Here is a 17009-nt window from a genome sequence, read left to right on the forward strand (position 1 = left end):
TAAAAAACGAAACAAAATAAAAACGTTGCGAAGCGGCGAAACGGCGAAATGGCGGGCGTATATTTTATTTTGGCGGAAAGGCTAAACGAGGGTCACCCATCATACAAATGCACGCACGCGATGCGACGCGAAATGGATAATACGTACGTACGTACATATATGTATTCAATTCATATGTACCGCTCAACGCTAATGTATAAAAAACGTATTCAAAGGAACTGTGAACTCCCCTTCTCCCCCTCCCCAAAAAAAAAAAAAAGAGTTTTTCAATTGCGAAGGCACCCACGTTTTCTCCCCCAGGATGCACGCAAAACGTTTTTTTTTAATTTTCCAAGCGTTTTTCCCTTTCCGTCACGTATATGTATCTTTTTGCTAAACCCTTAAGCGAAGGCAGCAGCACCAGAAAAAAAAAAGAAAACAAAATAAAGAGGAGCAGCGCGACGCAAAACAAACACGCCCTTTTAAAACATTTCAGTACGAAGATATTTTTCTCGTCCGATTTGTTTTTCGTCTTGGTCTTTCTGTTCGCATTTTGTTTCCGCTTTCACGCTGCGTCTCCGTTCCGAGTATTTCCAGCAGAATGCCGCTAAACGTACAGGTTAATTTTCGCCCTGAGTTGCCGCGCAAAGGGGGGACGACAACCCTTCGCACGGCACCTCGCTGTGTGCGTATGGATATATTTATACATATATATATGTATATGAGTGCGCACGGACGTACATACTGCATACCTTCTCATAACCCCGTTGTGTCCTTTTTTTTTGTTTTTCCCCGGCGTAGGGAGGAAAGAAGAAGCCGCTGAAGGCCGCCAAGAAGGGACCCGTCGAAATGACGGAAGAAGAAAAAGCTTTTAAAAAGGAAATGGCCGAGAAGAAAAAGTACGCCAGCAGCTCTCCACCGCATGTCATTCGCGGCACGAGGGAACACATATGTAGACTGCGCTTGAGTGGCGATTTATTTTTTTCAATGATGTCTTCCCAGTGATGCATGTGACATCGGGAATGGCGTCTCAGTGTGGACGCAGTATGAACACGCGCATGCGCCTTACATGTATATGTACCCTTTTAGTTGCTCCGGTTTGCTGCTCCTTTTCCTTTGCCCATAGCGCTGACCCATGCTGCTAACCCATCCCGCTTTCCCTGCAGGGCCGAAGAAGAAGCTAAACAGAAATTGTTGAAGGCCAAAAAGAAGTAAACGACTGCCGAATCGCTACATAGAACAAGCAAAATGATGAAGGAGATCCGCACGAGTGGGAAAATCCCTTGGGTCTGTCAACGGAGCCCTTTGCTTGGGGAGACAACACTGACGAGAAGCTGGTCATGCGCGAAGTCCTGTTTAAAGCACACCGATTTTACGCCTTTTTTTTTTTTTTTAATTTTTTAAGTATAACCGTATTGTAAATAATGCGCAAATGTATGCACAGTGCATGCAAAAAAAAAAAAAAAAAAGACAACGCAAACACAAAAAAGATAACGCAAACTCAAAAAAGATAACGCAAACACAAAAAAGATAACGCAGACACAAAAAAGATAACCCAAAAAAAAAGAAAATTTCACAACTCCCGTCCGTTGAACTTCTTCGGCCCGCGAACCTTTTATGCTCAAAAGGGGAAACGGAGAAGACGTTGTTTGTCTGTCCACTGATTGGAGCAAAATTTGTGTCAGTTCTCACCGACGGAAAAAGAAAACTACTTGCATGTACACGTGTGTATAGTACATATGATTCTTCTGTAAAAAACGATTTAAAGAGTTTGACCAAAGCGAGGTGCGCATGTACGGCAACGAGGGGTAGCCCTTCTGCGCTGAGCAGCAGTGAGTAGCAGCGAGCCTACGTCTGTGGAAGCCCCCCGTTCGGAGCTCCATCTGGAGATAAACGAATGGTGTGCTACACATGTATAAGGCAACCTATTGATATATACGAATAACTCCTCTGCGCGTTAATCAGGTCATTGTAAACCCTAATGTGGCACCCCTTTTAAAACATCACCGCTCCATGTGTGCGACCTTTAACTTGGCACTGTTCTTACATTATATGTAGCACACGAACGGGGGAAGATTATCTTACCTACCCAGCCCATTTCGCGTAGCTACTCATAAAAAGAAAAGGCGCTCTCGTAAAACTTAATTTAAAAATATATGATGGGATGATGAGCTATACTTTTTTTCTTTTTTTTTCCCCACAATTGGGGGATACTTTTTCGACCGTTCCCCGCACAGGAAAATGCAAATATATACCTGTGCATGCCGCGGGAAAGCAGCAGCAGCTGTAGCGGTGACAGGTTTCAGTTGCTGGCCTGGGGGAAGTGCTATATTTCTAACACAGTTTTGCGAAGCGCATCGTTCGCGTAAATGTGAAAAAGTCTTCTTATGGAAAAGAAAAAAAAAATTAAAAAACGTTCGGTATGAGCATACCTAATTGTTCACATAAAATGAAGGTTGATCAAAAAGGATTTTTTTTTTTTTTCTTTTTTCCCTTAGTGGGGGGATAGGGCAACCCCGCCAACTCACAGGGCGCATACATTTTATAGGATACCCCTTTATCACCGCGAAATGGGCAGATGTTGCGAAAAAAAAAAAGAGGCATATATACTATTTTATGTACCATGCGGTGCGGCGGAGCAGTTGGTATAGCAGTTTTATCACCATCATCATGGTGATGCTTAATCAGAAGGGAAGAAAAAAAATGAACACTGTTCTTAGCACTTTAACAAACATCTTTGCCTTTTCACTGCTAAAAAAAAGGAATGGGGAAGGGGCAGTGGTGGCCTGGGGATATGCCAAACTGTTGAGGGCACTGGAAGGTAAAAAAAAAAAAAAAAAAAGAGCACCATAAAATTGGGCGGCGCAAAGCTGTAGTGTGATGCAAACTGCATTCGGGGAAAGGCCAAAATTAAAAAAACAGTCACACTGCGAAATCGCACGTAGGGGTCATAAAAAAAAAAAGGCATACATATTATATGCATAGCAAATTTTAAAAGCTTCACAGTAGTTCACAGATTTATGGCACGCGCGAAGGGCTGCTTCATATATTGTATGTATATATGTATTCACCTGTGGCGTGGTAAATTATTTAAAAGAAAATTCAGCATATGTACAGTCACGTAAGTACTTTTGCGCATACAGCATAAGCAACTCTCTGACGAAGATTTGCAAACGTATCGCAGTCAATTTTTTTACTTTAGCCGCTCGCGCAAACTTATAACTGTGACATCGCTTGTACAACTTTTTCCATCGAGCGTGTTTCAACCTTCCAACTTCGTAACTTTGCAACTTCGCAACTTCGCATCTTTCCAAACTTCCCAACTTTTCACTTCCAACCTTACGAAGCAACTGGCGAAAATAAAATGGCGGTAGGAAAAAACAAAAGAACGTCAAAGGGAAAGAAAGGAGGAAAGAAAAAGGTCACGGATGTTTTTACCAAGAAGGAGTGGTATGACCTGAAGGCCCCCAAAATGTTTTTGGTCAGAAATTTCGGAAAAACCCTAGTCACGAAAACCATTGGAAAAAGTAAGTCCCCCGAGGAGTTGTGGCGAGGGCGCCATGTATACGTGGAGCTAGCCAAATTGTAGCATTAATTTGTTTTTTGTTTTTTTTTTTTTTTTTTTCCCTTGTTCATACGGAATTGTGCCGGCATATGTTTATGCCAGTAGTGCGTGATGTTGCACAGCGTATCGGCAAATCAGCTTTTCTGATGCTATGCTGATCGGATAGGCTGGAGATACCCTGCTTGATGTGTCCGTTGTTTGTTGCTCTGCGCGAAGGCTTTTTTTTTTGGCCAACCCCGGCGCAGCCGCGACATTTCCATGTGTGCAACTTTTTGCTGACCTGTTCATGCGAAAGGGGACACCCGCGTGTGAGGTGTTTGCGATTTGCCGCACTTCGCTTTGCCAAACCTCACTTTGCTTTACTTTGCCGCACTTCACTTTGCTTTTTTTTCGCGACGCCCACCCGCGCAGAGTTGGCCACGGACGGCTTGAAGGGACGAATTTACGAAGTGAACCTGGCCGACCTGAACAACGACGAGGACCAAGCTCACAAGAAAATAAAACTGTGCTGTGACCACATCATCAACAAAGATTGCTACACGGATTTCTGCGGTCTCAGCATAACGAGGGACAAGCTATGCTCATTGATAAGAAAGGGATACACCCTCATTGAGGGATACACGGATGTAAAAACGATTGACAACTACCAGCTGAGGATGTTTTGCATTGCTTTCACGAAGAAGAGACCAAACCAGACCAAAACCACCTGCTACGCACAGACGAGTCAAATTAAAAAAATAAGAAAAAAAATGGTAGATATCATGAACGCTGAAGCGAGTAAAGTTATGCTAAAAGATCTCGTGAAAAAATTTATTCCAGAATCGATTGGAAAGGAAGTGGAGAAACAGTGCAAGAAGATATACCCCCTCCAGAACGTTTTAATAAGAAAAGTAAAAATTTTAAAGAGACCCAAATTGGACATTTCCAAATTGATGGAGTTGCACACGGACTCGAAAGAAGACGCTGGAAAGAATGTCAAGTCGTTACCTGAGTCGAAGGAGGCCACGAACATCTTAAGTGCTGAGTTGAAACATTAGAGGGTTGTTCCTCCGCCAGCTGCAATTTGGGGGGAGATTAATGTGCTAATCTGTTGGGTTGGTTTCTCCCCACGCGATTTCTTCCTCCGCCCAAAGCGCGCACAAAATGTTGCATTTATATGCACTCCCATTCGGATGCTCACCCCGTTTTAACGGTAGAGTCCCTCCAACGCATAATGCGTCTTGTCCTACCGCATGTGCGTATATTTTCGTTTATACTACACATGTGGGTACGTCCACGCGAGAACGTGTGATTTCTTTTTTCCTTTTTTTATGAATTTACGGAACGGGACTTAATTTTTAAAAAAAATAATCGCGGTTTTTACGAAAAAGTGTGCACCCGCGGGGGGGGAGGACTATCTAGGTGGTTACCCCCACAAGTGGGCATTCCCATCTGCCCAGTTATTGCGTACAACAGTGGGGCAGAAGCCAATTCGAAGGGGCGCTGCGTGGTCGCCACACGCGCCAATAAGTGAAAGGAAATTCGCACAGCTATGCAGTAAAGAAGAGTGTACGCTATAACGTTTTTGGCGTACTCGTTGCGGGGGAAGGGGCAACGGCGGAATCGAACATGGTAAGATAATTACATGTGCATGCCTTCTGGTCACCTTATCGTTTGCCAATGCTTTGCAGTCTTATTAGCAGCGGTTTTAGGTCTGTTGTGGAAGGGGTGGTAGGGAGATGACAGGTGGGTGAACAGGCACACGCGAAATGGCAAACGCGAAATGGCAAACGCGAAAAGGCGCGCAGGAGGGCAAATAATTCGCTAAGCAAAGTGGAAAGTCTACCGTCCGCGTTGCTTACCTGCCTCGTGCTGATATTGGACGTGGGTTTTTTTAAAAATTTCTTTCGTTTTCAAGAGGACGTCCTTAAAAAAAAAGGGGGGGGGAAAGTTGTGCAGCAACCGTTAGGAAGTTTTCCCCATTTGCAGTCACGCATAACGTATGCGCGGTGACTAAATGGGTTAAGAAGCTCTTACGTTCAGCATGCTCGAATGCTTGGAGACCTCCAGCGCAACCTTTTCCATCCGTCCTTGGAATTCTTTTTTTTTTTCCTCAAGGATTAAGTTTTTGTTCGCGAGAATGTTGTCTTTCTCTTGTCTAAGCTGTACTGTTCGGTTGGTTTTTTTTTTTTTTTGCATGAAGTTAGGGGGTAAAACGTATGCACATAAGGAGAAAAAAAAAAGGATAAATGGGGAAGATGGAAGAGGGAAAAAAAAAAAAAAAAAAAAAAAAAAAGAAAGTAAGAAGAAAAAAGAAAAAAAAAAGAAGAAAGAAGAAAAAACTCCCCTCATCCGTGCACATTAATTACATATTTCACTGTACGATCTTTCGGAGAGAACTTTCAAATCGGCTAACACGTCGAGGATCTCCCGTTCGATGCTTCTGTACTGGTTTAAGATTTGTTGGTACTCGGTAAGGAACTGCTCGTAGTTGGCTTTATTCTCTACCTCCAGCTGCTTAATGTTTTGTATTTTGTTTTCTCTTTGCTCCTTTAGCGTGTTGATAATTTGGGTTTTTTCGGCTGCGCAGGGATGGGGAGGGGGGGTAACCCTTTGGGTTGCGAAGTTGGGCAGATAGGCTCATCATATCGGATTAGCAGATCGGGTGAGCAGATCGGATGGGTAGGCCCTCCCAGGTCAGGGGGACCACGTGCTCGCTGCACAGCCCCCGCACCTCACTTCACCTCACCTAAGTCATTTTTTAGAGATTCGATTTTTTCCCGAAGTTCCTTTGCCTTCAACAAATGTGCATCCTCCTTCTGCTTATTTTTATCCTTCCCGGATTTCATTGTTTCGCAAGTTTCGCTTTATGCAGAGGGGAGGAGTACGTTTTGACGTGTGCGCGCATAGGGGGGGGACCTAGGAAGGTCACACGAGGGTCTCATTCACTGGTACGCGCGGCCAGACAGGGGCATCCATACGTATCATCCGAAAAAAAGATCAACATTGCTAAGCGGTAAAGCGGTAAAATTGACCGGGGGGATAAAGACACTCGAGAGGGAATACACTCCTCCGCCCGTCGCGCGCGATTCATTCCGGTTCATCCCCCCTCGGTTTGGAAACCAGGAGACAAAGGATGGTGTAATTGTGGGGAAAAAAAAAAAAAAAAAATATAAGAGAAGAGAAAAAAAATACCAACATATAATACCCCTACGGATGCACATCCACTTTGTATCTTCGGCGAACGAAGCTGCGATGCGATTTTTCTACCATTTGCGCTGGAACTTTTGGCGAAGAGGAACCATTTTGATGCTTTTACCGATAATTACCCTATTTTTAAGCAAGGAGTGAACATGAAGGGGGGGAGGGGAGAAATCCCCCTCAGTACCTTCACCCATGTATTGTACGTCTTCCCCGCAAAGGCATTGGTGACATCCTGATGGGGAGGACAAACTGCCATTTTAAAAAAAAAAAAAAAAATTCACTAACACCCTTGTGTACACAAATTGGCGGAGGGATGTACCCGGACAAACGACGTCCCCCATTTTGCTTAACTTTGGCGTCTTAAAGGAAAATAAATTGAAATGATAGGAACGCCCCATCTGCATACATGCTTGTGCATTCCTGGTCATCCCCGTCGGTGTAGGTGTTACGTGTAAGTAACTCCTTTCTCTCGCGTGCGACATGGCAGCTCCAGTTCCTTGTGTACACAAATGTGTTGTGACAGGCGGGGATGAAAAGGAAGAAAAAAAAAAAAAAACAGAAAAACAGGAAAAAAAAAACAAAACAGCCCAGTGTGACCCACACAACTGGTAATCATCACCCATGTAAACTCATTTTTCGTTAGAGTACGAAATGTTACATTCAAAAGGAACTAATCGTGACTATAAAAAAAAAAGATATAAAATAATTTCCTAAACGTTACTGCCACGATTAATCGATGGGGTGTATACGTATTTTTAAAAATCTCCCCCACTCGTACTTTTTTCTGCCCATACAATACCGCTCAGCATTTTTTTTTTTTTTTTTTCTTTTCCTCCTTTGAGTAAATCGTCCAAAGAATGGCTCCAAATTGGTCATCCGCTTAACCACTTTTATCCTTTTGAAGAATTAAAATTTTTTATGGCCTCTTCAAAAGAGCGTTTGTCATTTTTTGTTTTCCTTCCAAGGAATTTGTATCCCCCTTGGTCATGCATATGGTTTGTACGTTCCACTATGCACGAATGAGAAGGGAAACAAAGACCAGTTAAAAAGGGGAGAGTGGCTGGGGGTACGCGAACCCTGGGCTTCGATCGGTTCATCTCATGCGTGGGCAGCGAGCGTTTGCTGCTCACCACGTGTTGTTCGTTGCTTCCGGTGGGTCGCTTACCACGTCGTTTCGTCGCTGCGCAGTTTCGTAGCCGCGTCGCCGAATAACCACGTCGTTTCGTAACCGCTTCGTTTGTTAGCCGCGTCGTTTCGTAACCGCTTCATTTCTTTGCCGCTTCCTGCGCACCTGCCTGTGCGTCTCCGTCCTGCCACGAGCCAGCCAGTGAGCTGAACACGTAGGGGGATGTGAGCGAGCAGCATAGGGGGCCTCGGCAAGGGGGAACCCCACGAAAGGGAGCACCGCATGGCCAAAGGGAAAACGTCGGCGAAGCGAGGCGCTCCAAAATGAACAACAAAAGGAAAAACTACAACCCGAATAGTAAGGCCGATGGGGAAGACCCTCGGCAGGACAGGCCCCCAATCGAGGGTCACCCGTCCATCGGTTACGAGAATAGGAAAGTGAGGAGAGGTCTGTACGGCGCGTCCGAAAGGACCCCCATCAGTGGCGGCAATGTTGGCGGCAATGTTGGCGGCAATGTTGGCGGCAATATTAGCGGCAATATTAGCGGCAATAGTGGCAGCAACAGAGGTGGCAACAGTGGCGGCAACCGTGGCAGCAACAGAGGCGGCAACACGGGGGGCTTGTACCCCGGAGAGAGCTCTTCTCTTAACCACGTAACGAACGAGACATACCCGCCGAACTACGCCCTCTATCCGAGCCAGGCAAACTTCAAAGCACACCCCAATCGAAATGCCCCCATGAAAAATAACCCCCTTAACAAAAGGTCTAATGCCAACCCAAGTAGTGACCCCTCTCCTCACAAAATGAATACCAACAATGAAAAAAAAAAGGATAACTATAGGAGTAAAAGTTTTTTAAATTTAAATTATTCGAAGCTAAATTGGTGCAACCACTCCGCCAGTTGGAAGAACGTCAGGGGGGGTGGACAGAATGTGTCTCGAGAGAATGGGAAGAAACAAACGATGAGCAGTGGCGACGAGGTGGGGGTGGCCTCTGCGTATGGCGCTGCGGGGCCGCGTACTGGGCCGCTTACTGGGCCGCTTACCGGGCCGCTTACCGGGCCGCTTACTGGGCCGCTTACTGGGCCGCTTACCGGGCCGCTTACCGGGTCGCTTACCGGGCAGCTTACCGGGCAGCTTACCGGGCCGAGTGACTCCCCCAATGTGAGCAGCCCCAGCGGGGGCGCCCCCCCGATGAGCGGGACGACCCAGGGGAGCAGCGCCAACAGCGGTCACAGCGGTCACAGCGGTCACAGCGGTCTCAGCGGTAGCCACACCAACAGCGGCAACAGCCTGAGTTACAAAAACGTGAGCAGCCCGCCCTGCCCCAAAAGTGCCAACTTTGAAAAGGCACCGGCACACAAGTATAGCAACAAATTTTACCCCAACATGACTCTGTGCAACGTGAATGACAGAGGGAACAGGGAGGGGGTGGGCAAGGGAAAGGTTAAAGATAAAGGCAAAAAATTTGAGTTGGGAAAGAATCGAATTCTCTTTCAGAATAAGAAGTGGTTTGATAGTGGCAGCACGAATGGGAAGGGCGTAGCTGTCCACAAGGGGGAGTCGTCCTCCGGTGGCAGGGTGGGCCCTGGTGTGGTGGGAGGTTCCCCCGAGCAGGGCGGGGCCAACGTTAGCGGTGCCAACGTTAGCGGCACTAATGTGAGCGGTAATACCGCTAATGGAAATACCGCTAATGGAAGTACCACTAATGGCAGTACCGCCAATGGCGATGACGCTAATTGGGCCGGGCCGGGAACGGCCCCCACCCAGGAAAGCGCTCGCATTTTGGAAATGCTTTCGGAGTGCCTGAACTCGGTGGGCGACCAAGGAGGGGGGGACCTGAGCGCGATATACAACGCGCTGACGCAAAATAAAAGCAAAGAGTCCCTGATGAGCTTGCTAGATAATATAAAACTTTTGGAGGAAGCGTCCAAAGGGAAGCCTCCCCCGGGGGAGGCAGCCACTGGAGACAGTTGGGTTGGCGGTCCGTACGACCACGTGGAGGGTGGGGTGATGGTCGAAGGCAAAAACAGAGTGAATTTTGCAAATGCCCCGTTTGGTGGCTCACCGAGCGTGCTAACGAATGCGGTGAGGGGTGAAATGGGTGCCAGTGGGGAGGGGGCGCCTTCAGCGATGAGCGATGCGAGAAGCATTCGCGATGGGGGCACGTCCAACCTAGTTAGCCACCCACGCTGTGAAAGCAGTAGGGGTTACAAAGGGGACACATCAAATGTTGGCTGCGCGGTGGACGCGGCAGGTGTAGCAAGCGCGTCCACCTCTGCCAACTGTGCCAACCGCGCTAGCCACGCTAGTCACGCCCCCCGCGTGGCCCTCTTCACGCAGCTGCGAAAGGACCACAGCACAGGGGACAAGTGGAAGGACGCAGTGGCGAAGTGCAGCGAGCGGAAGACGCAGGAGAGCTTCTGCAAAGTGGAAGAGGGGATGAAGAGCAACCTGAAAATCACGGAGATTTTTAAGGCGAGCCTATTCTATGGTGAAAAGAGACACGTGTACAAAGCGGCCTTGTATAAAAATTACCAACAAATATGGCTGCACAGTGGAAGGTTCCTTCTCCTGGAGAGCATCTTCCACTTTGGAAAGGCGAAGGAGAAGAGGAAGGAAGCGAGGGAGGCGAGGGAGGCCAACCTAATCGAATGTGCCACGAACTGCTCAATCCCGTTTGGCAGTTTTTTACAATTTTTTAACAATTTTTACGAAACTTCAGAAAGTTATAAATGCAAAATTTGCTTCTTCCTGATTTACAAAATAATAATTATGCATGAGGATGATGAGGAGTATGGGCGGTACTACAGTTTGATTATTAAGACCCTTAATGGGAGCACGTTAGTTTTTTTTCTGCTGGTGCTGATTAACCTGATGGGGAGGCACTCCTTCAAGGTGGCTTACTTTGTGAATTTCATCGAGCGGTTGCTCCCAGTGGTAACGAGGGGCCCCCGCGTGAATGCAGCGGCAAGCGGTGTGGCGACATCTCAGGGTGGGAGTAGTACCCCCAATGGAGCAGACAAAGGGATCTTCTTCAACATCCTTTTTTTCAAGCTGTTCAGGCTGATATTTTACCGAATAGAATCATTTTCCACGCAGAAGAAGCACCTGCTGATGGTTTTTTTAAGATACATCAAGAACTTCCTCCTGAACATCTGCTCCTCCATTTTGATTACACAGTACCTCTTCATAAAATGTGTAGATCTGATGAATAAGTACAACAACCAGCAGTACATTTTGATTAAGACGACCTCCATGGAGATACTTTTACAGCTATGGAACAACGATTTTTTGAAACTCTACATTTTGAAGATTGGCAGCCCCCTCCTTCGCTTCCTCATCTTTATGAGCAATGTAGAGTACGTGAATAAGAATATTTTCCCCTTTATTTTGACCCCCATTGAGAGTGCTAACCAGGTGGAGATGAGGGACGCCCTTCAGGGAGAGTTACACGGTAGTAGGTTCCACACACAGGGGAGGAAGAGGTGGAGGCACTACTGTAGGAAGTTTGTAAGGGGGAAGAAGTGCTCCCTTTTGGTTAGGAGCTTCCGCGGTGATGACGTTCGAGAGGTTGTTCTGTTGCGATCGGAGGAGAAGAACTCCGTGATTGAGGTACCCCACGGGGGACCCCCTCGCGCTGATCAGTGTGCAGACGGACGGACGGATCTCCGGCAAGAAACGCTGCTGGAGCACATCCTGCAGGTGCGTAGAAGCTACAACTACTTCAAAATTCTGCTCCCCCCGGATGAGAAGAGCTGCCTCAATTTCCTGCTTCGGCTGAATAACCCGAACAACGGCTTCCACTTTGACCTCTTCTACAATTTGTTTGTCGAGTGCAATTTGGCAAATTTGGTTCACGAGAATAGGGTGGTATATTATGTGGAGTTTGTAAAAAGGGGGGGGGGGAAAGGGAAGGGGCATAACGAGGAGGCCTCGAGGGATGAGCACTTCATCAGGGGAAGTATGATCGTAAGAGGGCTGGACGGTTTAGCCCCCTCAGGGGAGGAGGGAAGTTTCCCCCTGAAAAGGGGCACTCATTCGGACGTGGAGGGTGGCTTCCCCCCAGTTATGAGTTCCGACCAGAAGAGTGGCTTCCCTAACGAGGAGGAGCAGCAGCATGTGGAGGAAGAGGAGGAGGGGGACCCACCCGCCCGCTCAAACGAGCAACTGCTGTTCGACCTGCACGGAATGATACAACGAAGAAACTGCGTGATGTCCAAAATATACAGCGCGCACATCAGGCTGAGCTTCTTTTTCGGCGTTTTCTTCTACAGGAGCCACGACATTTATAGGATCTTGTCGAGCTCGCTCGGAACGTACGCGAGGAAGTTTAAGAATTTTAAAAAGGAGAACCAGAAGGCGATCAAATTTATGAACATCAATAACATTACGCACATTTTGACGGTCACCTTTTTGCTGAAGTTTGTGGGGCACTTGGATGCTACTCACAGGAGAGGCGCGCCCCACTTGACGCAGGAGGAGGAAGACTTCCTCGCGTGCTACCGCCTTTTGGAGCACGCCCTGGGCAAGGACACCAGCACCGCCAACACGTTCCTAAACTACCTGAACAACGTCATTCTTCACCTTCACGAGAGGAAAAGGGAGAGCCTGGTGCTGAGCGCCATCCTGACGCTCACCATTTACAACTTTTTAACCCTCACTGGGGGGGGGAACACGAAGCGGAAGGAAAAGCAGCAGACGAATCGGATGACTAATCGGATGACTAATCGGATGACTAATCGGATGACTAATCGGATGACTAATCGGATGACGAGGGAGAAGAACCCAATTGAGCAGCTGGAAAACCTCAGCTTAAGCGAAATCGTCGAGGAAATACACAACAACTGCCTCATAGGGATGCTCCTTAGAGAAAATAACTTTTACATCGACACCGAGACCAAGTTCACAGAGGTGGACGACATCTACTCATGCGAGCTGAAGAACCACATGAAGTTCATCCCGAAGGACATCAACAGGGAGGTCTTCCAGCTGGTCCATTTTAAGAAGTACGTTTTCCAGAGGGGCCCCTACAAAAAAATTGACCTTATAAAGATAGGCAAGCGGAACACGGTCAATAATTTGTACTCCTCGGAGATCCTCAATTACGTCTACTACAACGCGCTGTATGTGCTGATCCACTTGGTTATGAACGTCCGCTTTTACGAGGCCATCTTCAGGCGCACCTACAAGATTGGCGGGGTTAGCAGCGTTAGCGGTGGTGATGAGGATGCTAGCCGGGTTGACCGCTTTGTGCGAGCGGGGGGAGCGTTCAGGCCGGGAGGGGAGGCAGACGAAGTGGGGGCGGACGAAGCGGGGGCAGCCCAGCCAAACTGGCAGCACTGCCTCACCGTCGTCCTGAAAAAGCAAAATGGAGACTCCTACTGGAGGAAGAAAAGGTATATTGTGAAATTTTACAGAAAAGCCAAAAAGAAAATTGTGAAAATTTTGAAGACCTTTTTGGTTGCCAGCAATGTAAATAAGTTCATGCGCTGTTTGGGGGAGGACAAGTTTTTCTTCAACTTGTTTTTCCAGTTCGACAACTCCCCCCTGTTTCTCCGCGCGGCTCTGCTGGAGGGGGGAATTTCCAGTGTGAATACTAACGCGAACTCAAGTGTTAACTCCAGCGCAGCTGCAGATGAGGGGGGAGGGCCGCCCGCCCTGCCCTGCCGCCACGTGGACATCCTCCAAGGGGTAGGCAACTTCTGCCTCCTCGTTGAGGAGATTAACAAGCTGATTAGCTTCGTCACCCATCGGGGGAAGGCCGCGTGCGACGTCGTCAAGTGCACCTTTGCGAATTGCCCCCTTGTTCCCCATGAAGATAAGTTCAGCGTTCAGTTTCGCTTCTACACCATTGTGTGGAGCGATTGGGTGGTGGATCACAGGGGGGAGGAGGACTCCCCAGATGGAGTGTCCCCAGATGGAGTGTCCCCAAATGGAGCGTCCCCAGATGGAGCGTCCCCAGATGGAGTGCCCCCAGACAAATGGTGCGCCTCCTTCTCCTATGGGGAGCAAGACAAGTGTGCCTTTCATTTCAACGAATTGGTAGACCGCGTGGTTAGCGCAATTGTAGATGCGAATTACGCAAAGGAGAAGATCTTGTGGTGGTCTGAATTTTTTTTCAGCCTGGGGAACTTTGGCGTGGTGAACTTCCACCTGCTGTTTTATCTGTGCTCCCTGGTGGGGGGCCTGGCCGGGGGGAAGGAAGAGATGAAGGAAGAGAAGGAAGTACGGGGGGAGGTGGGGAAGGAAGAGATGAAGGAAGGGGGGAAAGAAGTTGGTGCCCACCCTGCCGCAAACCGAAGAGACCGCTCCTCGCACGCCCTGCGGAGGAAGGTGCAAATCTGCGAGCAGATATACGTGCTGTACCTGTTTAGGATAGGCCTGCTGCTGAACGTGAGTCTGTATGAAGCATTCGATTTGCTAACTTCGCTAATCACTACCATTTTTAATTTTGACATTTTCCAATTCTACATGAAGAAAAAGAAGTACCATGTAGAGCCGGGTGCTCGGGGGGAAGTCCAGTCGTTTGTAAACAGTGTGAAAGAAGAAGCGAAGAATGTTCTGACCAATTACGATGTTAACGTTTTTATAGAGAGCATTATCCGTATGAGTGATTATATTTTTTATATGAAAAGCGTAAAGATTTTGATTCTTAAGAGCTACTGCTTTGTTAATGTTCTGTTGCACGTGCTGTCTTTGAAGAAAGTGCTCATTGAAATGAGCCAGGCGGAATGTATCGACCTCCTGGAGGGGGAGACGGACAGCGGGGAGGAGGAATACAAGGGGGGGAGGGACGCCATGGAATGGCCCCAATTGGGCAAATGGAAGGGGAAGAGGGGAGAAGAAGGGGTGCCTCCATTTCGTAGTGCTTCCAACGGGGAGGAACCCCAAAAGGACTCGCTTCCCCAGAAGGACTCGCTTCCCCAGAAGGACTCGCTTCCCCAGAAGGACTCGCTTCCCCAGAAGGATTCGCTTCCCCAGAAGGACTCGCTTCCCCAGAAGGACTCGCTTCCCCAAAAGGACTCGCTTCCCCAGAAGGACTCGCTTCCCCAGAAGGATCCTCCTCCCGATGATTCGCTCCCCAATTGGAGGCACTACGACTCGGCGGAGGAATCGGAGAAGTTCAGCTCGTCGGACAGCAGTGACGGGGAGAAGGTGGAGGACCATTTGGACGGCTATGGAAGCTTCTGCAGGGGGAGGCCCCTCGGAAAGGCCGCCGAAGAGGTGATTAACAATCGGACGAAAAACCCCAAAGGGGGGCACTTAAAGCAGGGAAGTCACGTAAAACAGGGAAGCCGCTCAAACCAGGGAGTCCGCCTAAACCACAGGGCAGAAACAAATGGAGGGAACAAAATATGGATTTTGCAGATCTTCAAATATTTGGATTGCCACTCGTTTCTCTGCTTTCGAAAGGACAAAACGGAAGAGGAGCACTTTTACGAAAAAAGAAAACATTTCCGCAATTTCTTTTTCCCCCCAAATTTAAAAAAATGGAAAAAAAAAAAAAAAAAAAACAGTGACCAAGATTTGTGCACACTAGTTTATACGTTAAAGAAGCGGTTAATCCAAAACGGGAATTTTTTAAGCATGTATAAGCAGGCCTTCTTCATAAAATGGACATGTCTTCGTATTTTCATTTTGCAAAAGTACCGGTTAAAAATGTTTGACAGTTTGGAGGCCTTTCAGTACATTTACGAAAGAGTGAACTCCGTGGCGCCCACGGAAAATTTGCTTTTTAAAATTCCCGCGGAGGCGAATTGGGGCGCGCCCTTCGAAGGCAGCGCGGACGTCAGGCACCCCTTCCTCATCTCTCTTTGCCTCATCGGCCGCCAGCTGGGGGCGCTGTCGCGGCGCCACCGTAGGGTGAGCGGTCCGCGCGCCGTAACAGAGCAGCATTCCGCGATAGAGCAGCGTTCCGCGATAGGGCAGCGTTCCGCGATAGGGCAGCGTTCCGTGAGGGAGCACCGCACCATTGGTGCCTGCCCAGACGCGCTGCCCAACGAAGAAGCCAAACGACAACAGGAAGGGGAAGCACTATTTAACGAGGTGAACATTTATTTAGCTAATTTCATTTTGTCCTTTTATCCGTATCTTATCAAGTCCCGTTTTTCGTATGAAATATTTTTGCGGCTGCTCAGAATTTACCTGAACATGTATTTGATATCGAAGGGGAGAAACGCCCTCTCTGTGCGCTCCCCCATTTATCTCCTCCTGATGATTTTCGTCCACCACACACATGTGTGCAAGTACATGATGCTTTCCCACTTCACGAGGGTTACGCAGTATTTGCGTTCGCCTGAACAATCGGAGGAGGATTTGCGCGAAGACTCGCTGCCGCGTGAGGCGTTGCAGGTTTACTTCAGGTATGCAGGGCGAGTCGCCCCCGAGGGGTTGGCCCGCTGCGTGTGTTCAGTTCACGCGAATGAGTTGCGTGATGTCCACGTAGCGTCCTTCTTCTGTCAGCTTTTTCGCGTGGCCTCCTCACTGCAACGTTCACCATTACGCGGGCTGCTCATTTATTTATTTATTTTTTTTTCCCCTTTCAGAGAAAGCGTGGAGTTCTTCCTGCACAACTGCACCCAGGAGGACCTCCAGTTTGAGGACGTAAAAATCAGCTGCGACGGAAACGCAGTTTCGCTGTTTTATCACATGTTAGTTGGGAACTTTGCGTAGCATTCGTGGGGGAGCTTTTTCGCACATGTAAGGATGGAAGGAAGAGGAAAAAAAAAAAAAAAAACGCGCTGTTGTGTGCATGGGAAAACGCACTTTCTCGCTTGCGTCTGTTCATTTTGGGAAGTTTGTCTATTTTTTCGTTCTTTTTTGGAAGTGATACGCTATTATCTTCGTATTTGTACGTTTTTTCTCTTCGTATTTGTACGCTTTTTTTCTCCTTAGTTATGTTATGTTATGTTATGTTTTTTTTTTTTTTTTTTTCCCCTGACCCACAAGCAATCCCCAGCCGCGCAAAGACGTTGCACAATTTTGGCCCCTCCTTGTGGGGGGCACCGCACTTATCGCATTTCAAAAAAACTTCCAACCCGTTCCGTGGCCTTCGCCGCGTTTTCCCTTTTTTGTGTAATTAATTTGATCATTGGGAGTGGTAGGCGGCACCCTGAGGGTTCTTTTTTCTCCGCGGCGGGGTGCGCACATGCCA

General features: G+C 48.0%; 4 protein-coding genes across 4 annotated transcripts, besides 5 other annotated features; 3 read left to right on the forward strand and 1 right to left on the reverse strand.

Annotated features, from left to right (window-relative positions):
- The first annotated feature begins 191 nt into the window (after positions 1 to 191).
- PVX_095075 (hypothetical protein, conserved) lies at positions 192 to 2295 on the forward strand. Its single transcript, XM_001614433.1, has 3 exons — positions 192 to 598; positions 781 to 878; positions 1146 to 2295. Exons 1-3 carry the CDS (start codon positions 581 to 583, stop codon positions 1192 to 1194), a joined length of 165 nt encoding a protein of 54 aa, XP_001614483.1. The 5' UTR covers positions 192 to 580; the 3' UTR covers positions 1195 to 2295.
- A 556-nt stretch (positions 2296 to 2851) lies between these two features.
- Positions 2852 to 2876: a microsatellite.
- A 79-nt stretch (positions 2877 to 2955) lies between these two features.
- Positions 2956 to 4901, forward strand: PVX_095080 (40S ribosomal protein S3a, putative). The gene is made up of 2 exons (XM_001614434.1): positions 2956 to 3506; positions 3956 to 4901. The coding sequence occupies exons 1-2, from the start codon at positions 3344 to 3346 to the stop codon at positions 4579 to 4581; spliced, it is 789 nt and encodes a 262-aa protein (XP_001614484.1). The 5' UTR covers positions 2956 to 3343; the 3' UTR covers positions 4582 to 4901.
- A 289-nt stretch (positions 4902 to 5190) lies between these two features.
- Positions 5191 to 6372, reverse strand: PVX_095085 (hypothetical protein; the record flags this gene model as incomplete). Its single annotated transcript, XM_001614435.1, has 5 exons — positions 5191 to 5237; positions 5386 to 5449; positions 5561 to 5691; positions 5902 to 6105; positions 6273 to 6372. The coding sequence occupies 5 exons, from the start codon at positions 6370 to 6372 to the stop codon at positions 5191 to 5193; spliced, it is 546 nt and encodes a 181-aa protein (XP_001614485.1).
- Positions 5887 to 5913: a microsatellite.
- A 1736-nt stretch (positions 6373 to 8108) lies between the features above and the next one.
- Positions 8109 to 16528, forward strand: PVX_095095 (hypothetical protein, conserved; the record flags this gene model as incomplete). Its single annotated transcript, XM_001614436.1, has 2 exons — positions 8109 to 16008; positions 16402 to 16528. The coding sequence occupies exons 1-2, from the start codon at positions 8177 to 8179 to the stop codon at positions 16526 to 16528; spliced, it is 7959 nt and encodes a 2652-aa protein (XP_001614486.1). The 5' UTR covers positions 8109 to 8176.
- Positions 11930 to 11971: a microsatellite.
- Positions 14843 to 14872: a microsatellite.
- Positions 15136 to 15203: a microsatellite.
- Positions 16529 to 17009: the final 481 nt, after the last annotated feature.

The sequence above is a fragment of the Plasmodium vivax genome, chromosome 8 (genome assembly GCF_000002415.2).
Source record: "Plasmodium vivax chromosome 8, whole genome shotgun sequence".
Classification (NCBI taxonomy): domain Eukaryota; phylum Apicomplexa; class Aconoidasida; order Haemosporida; family Plasmodiidae; genus Plasmodium; species Plasmodium vivax.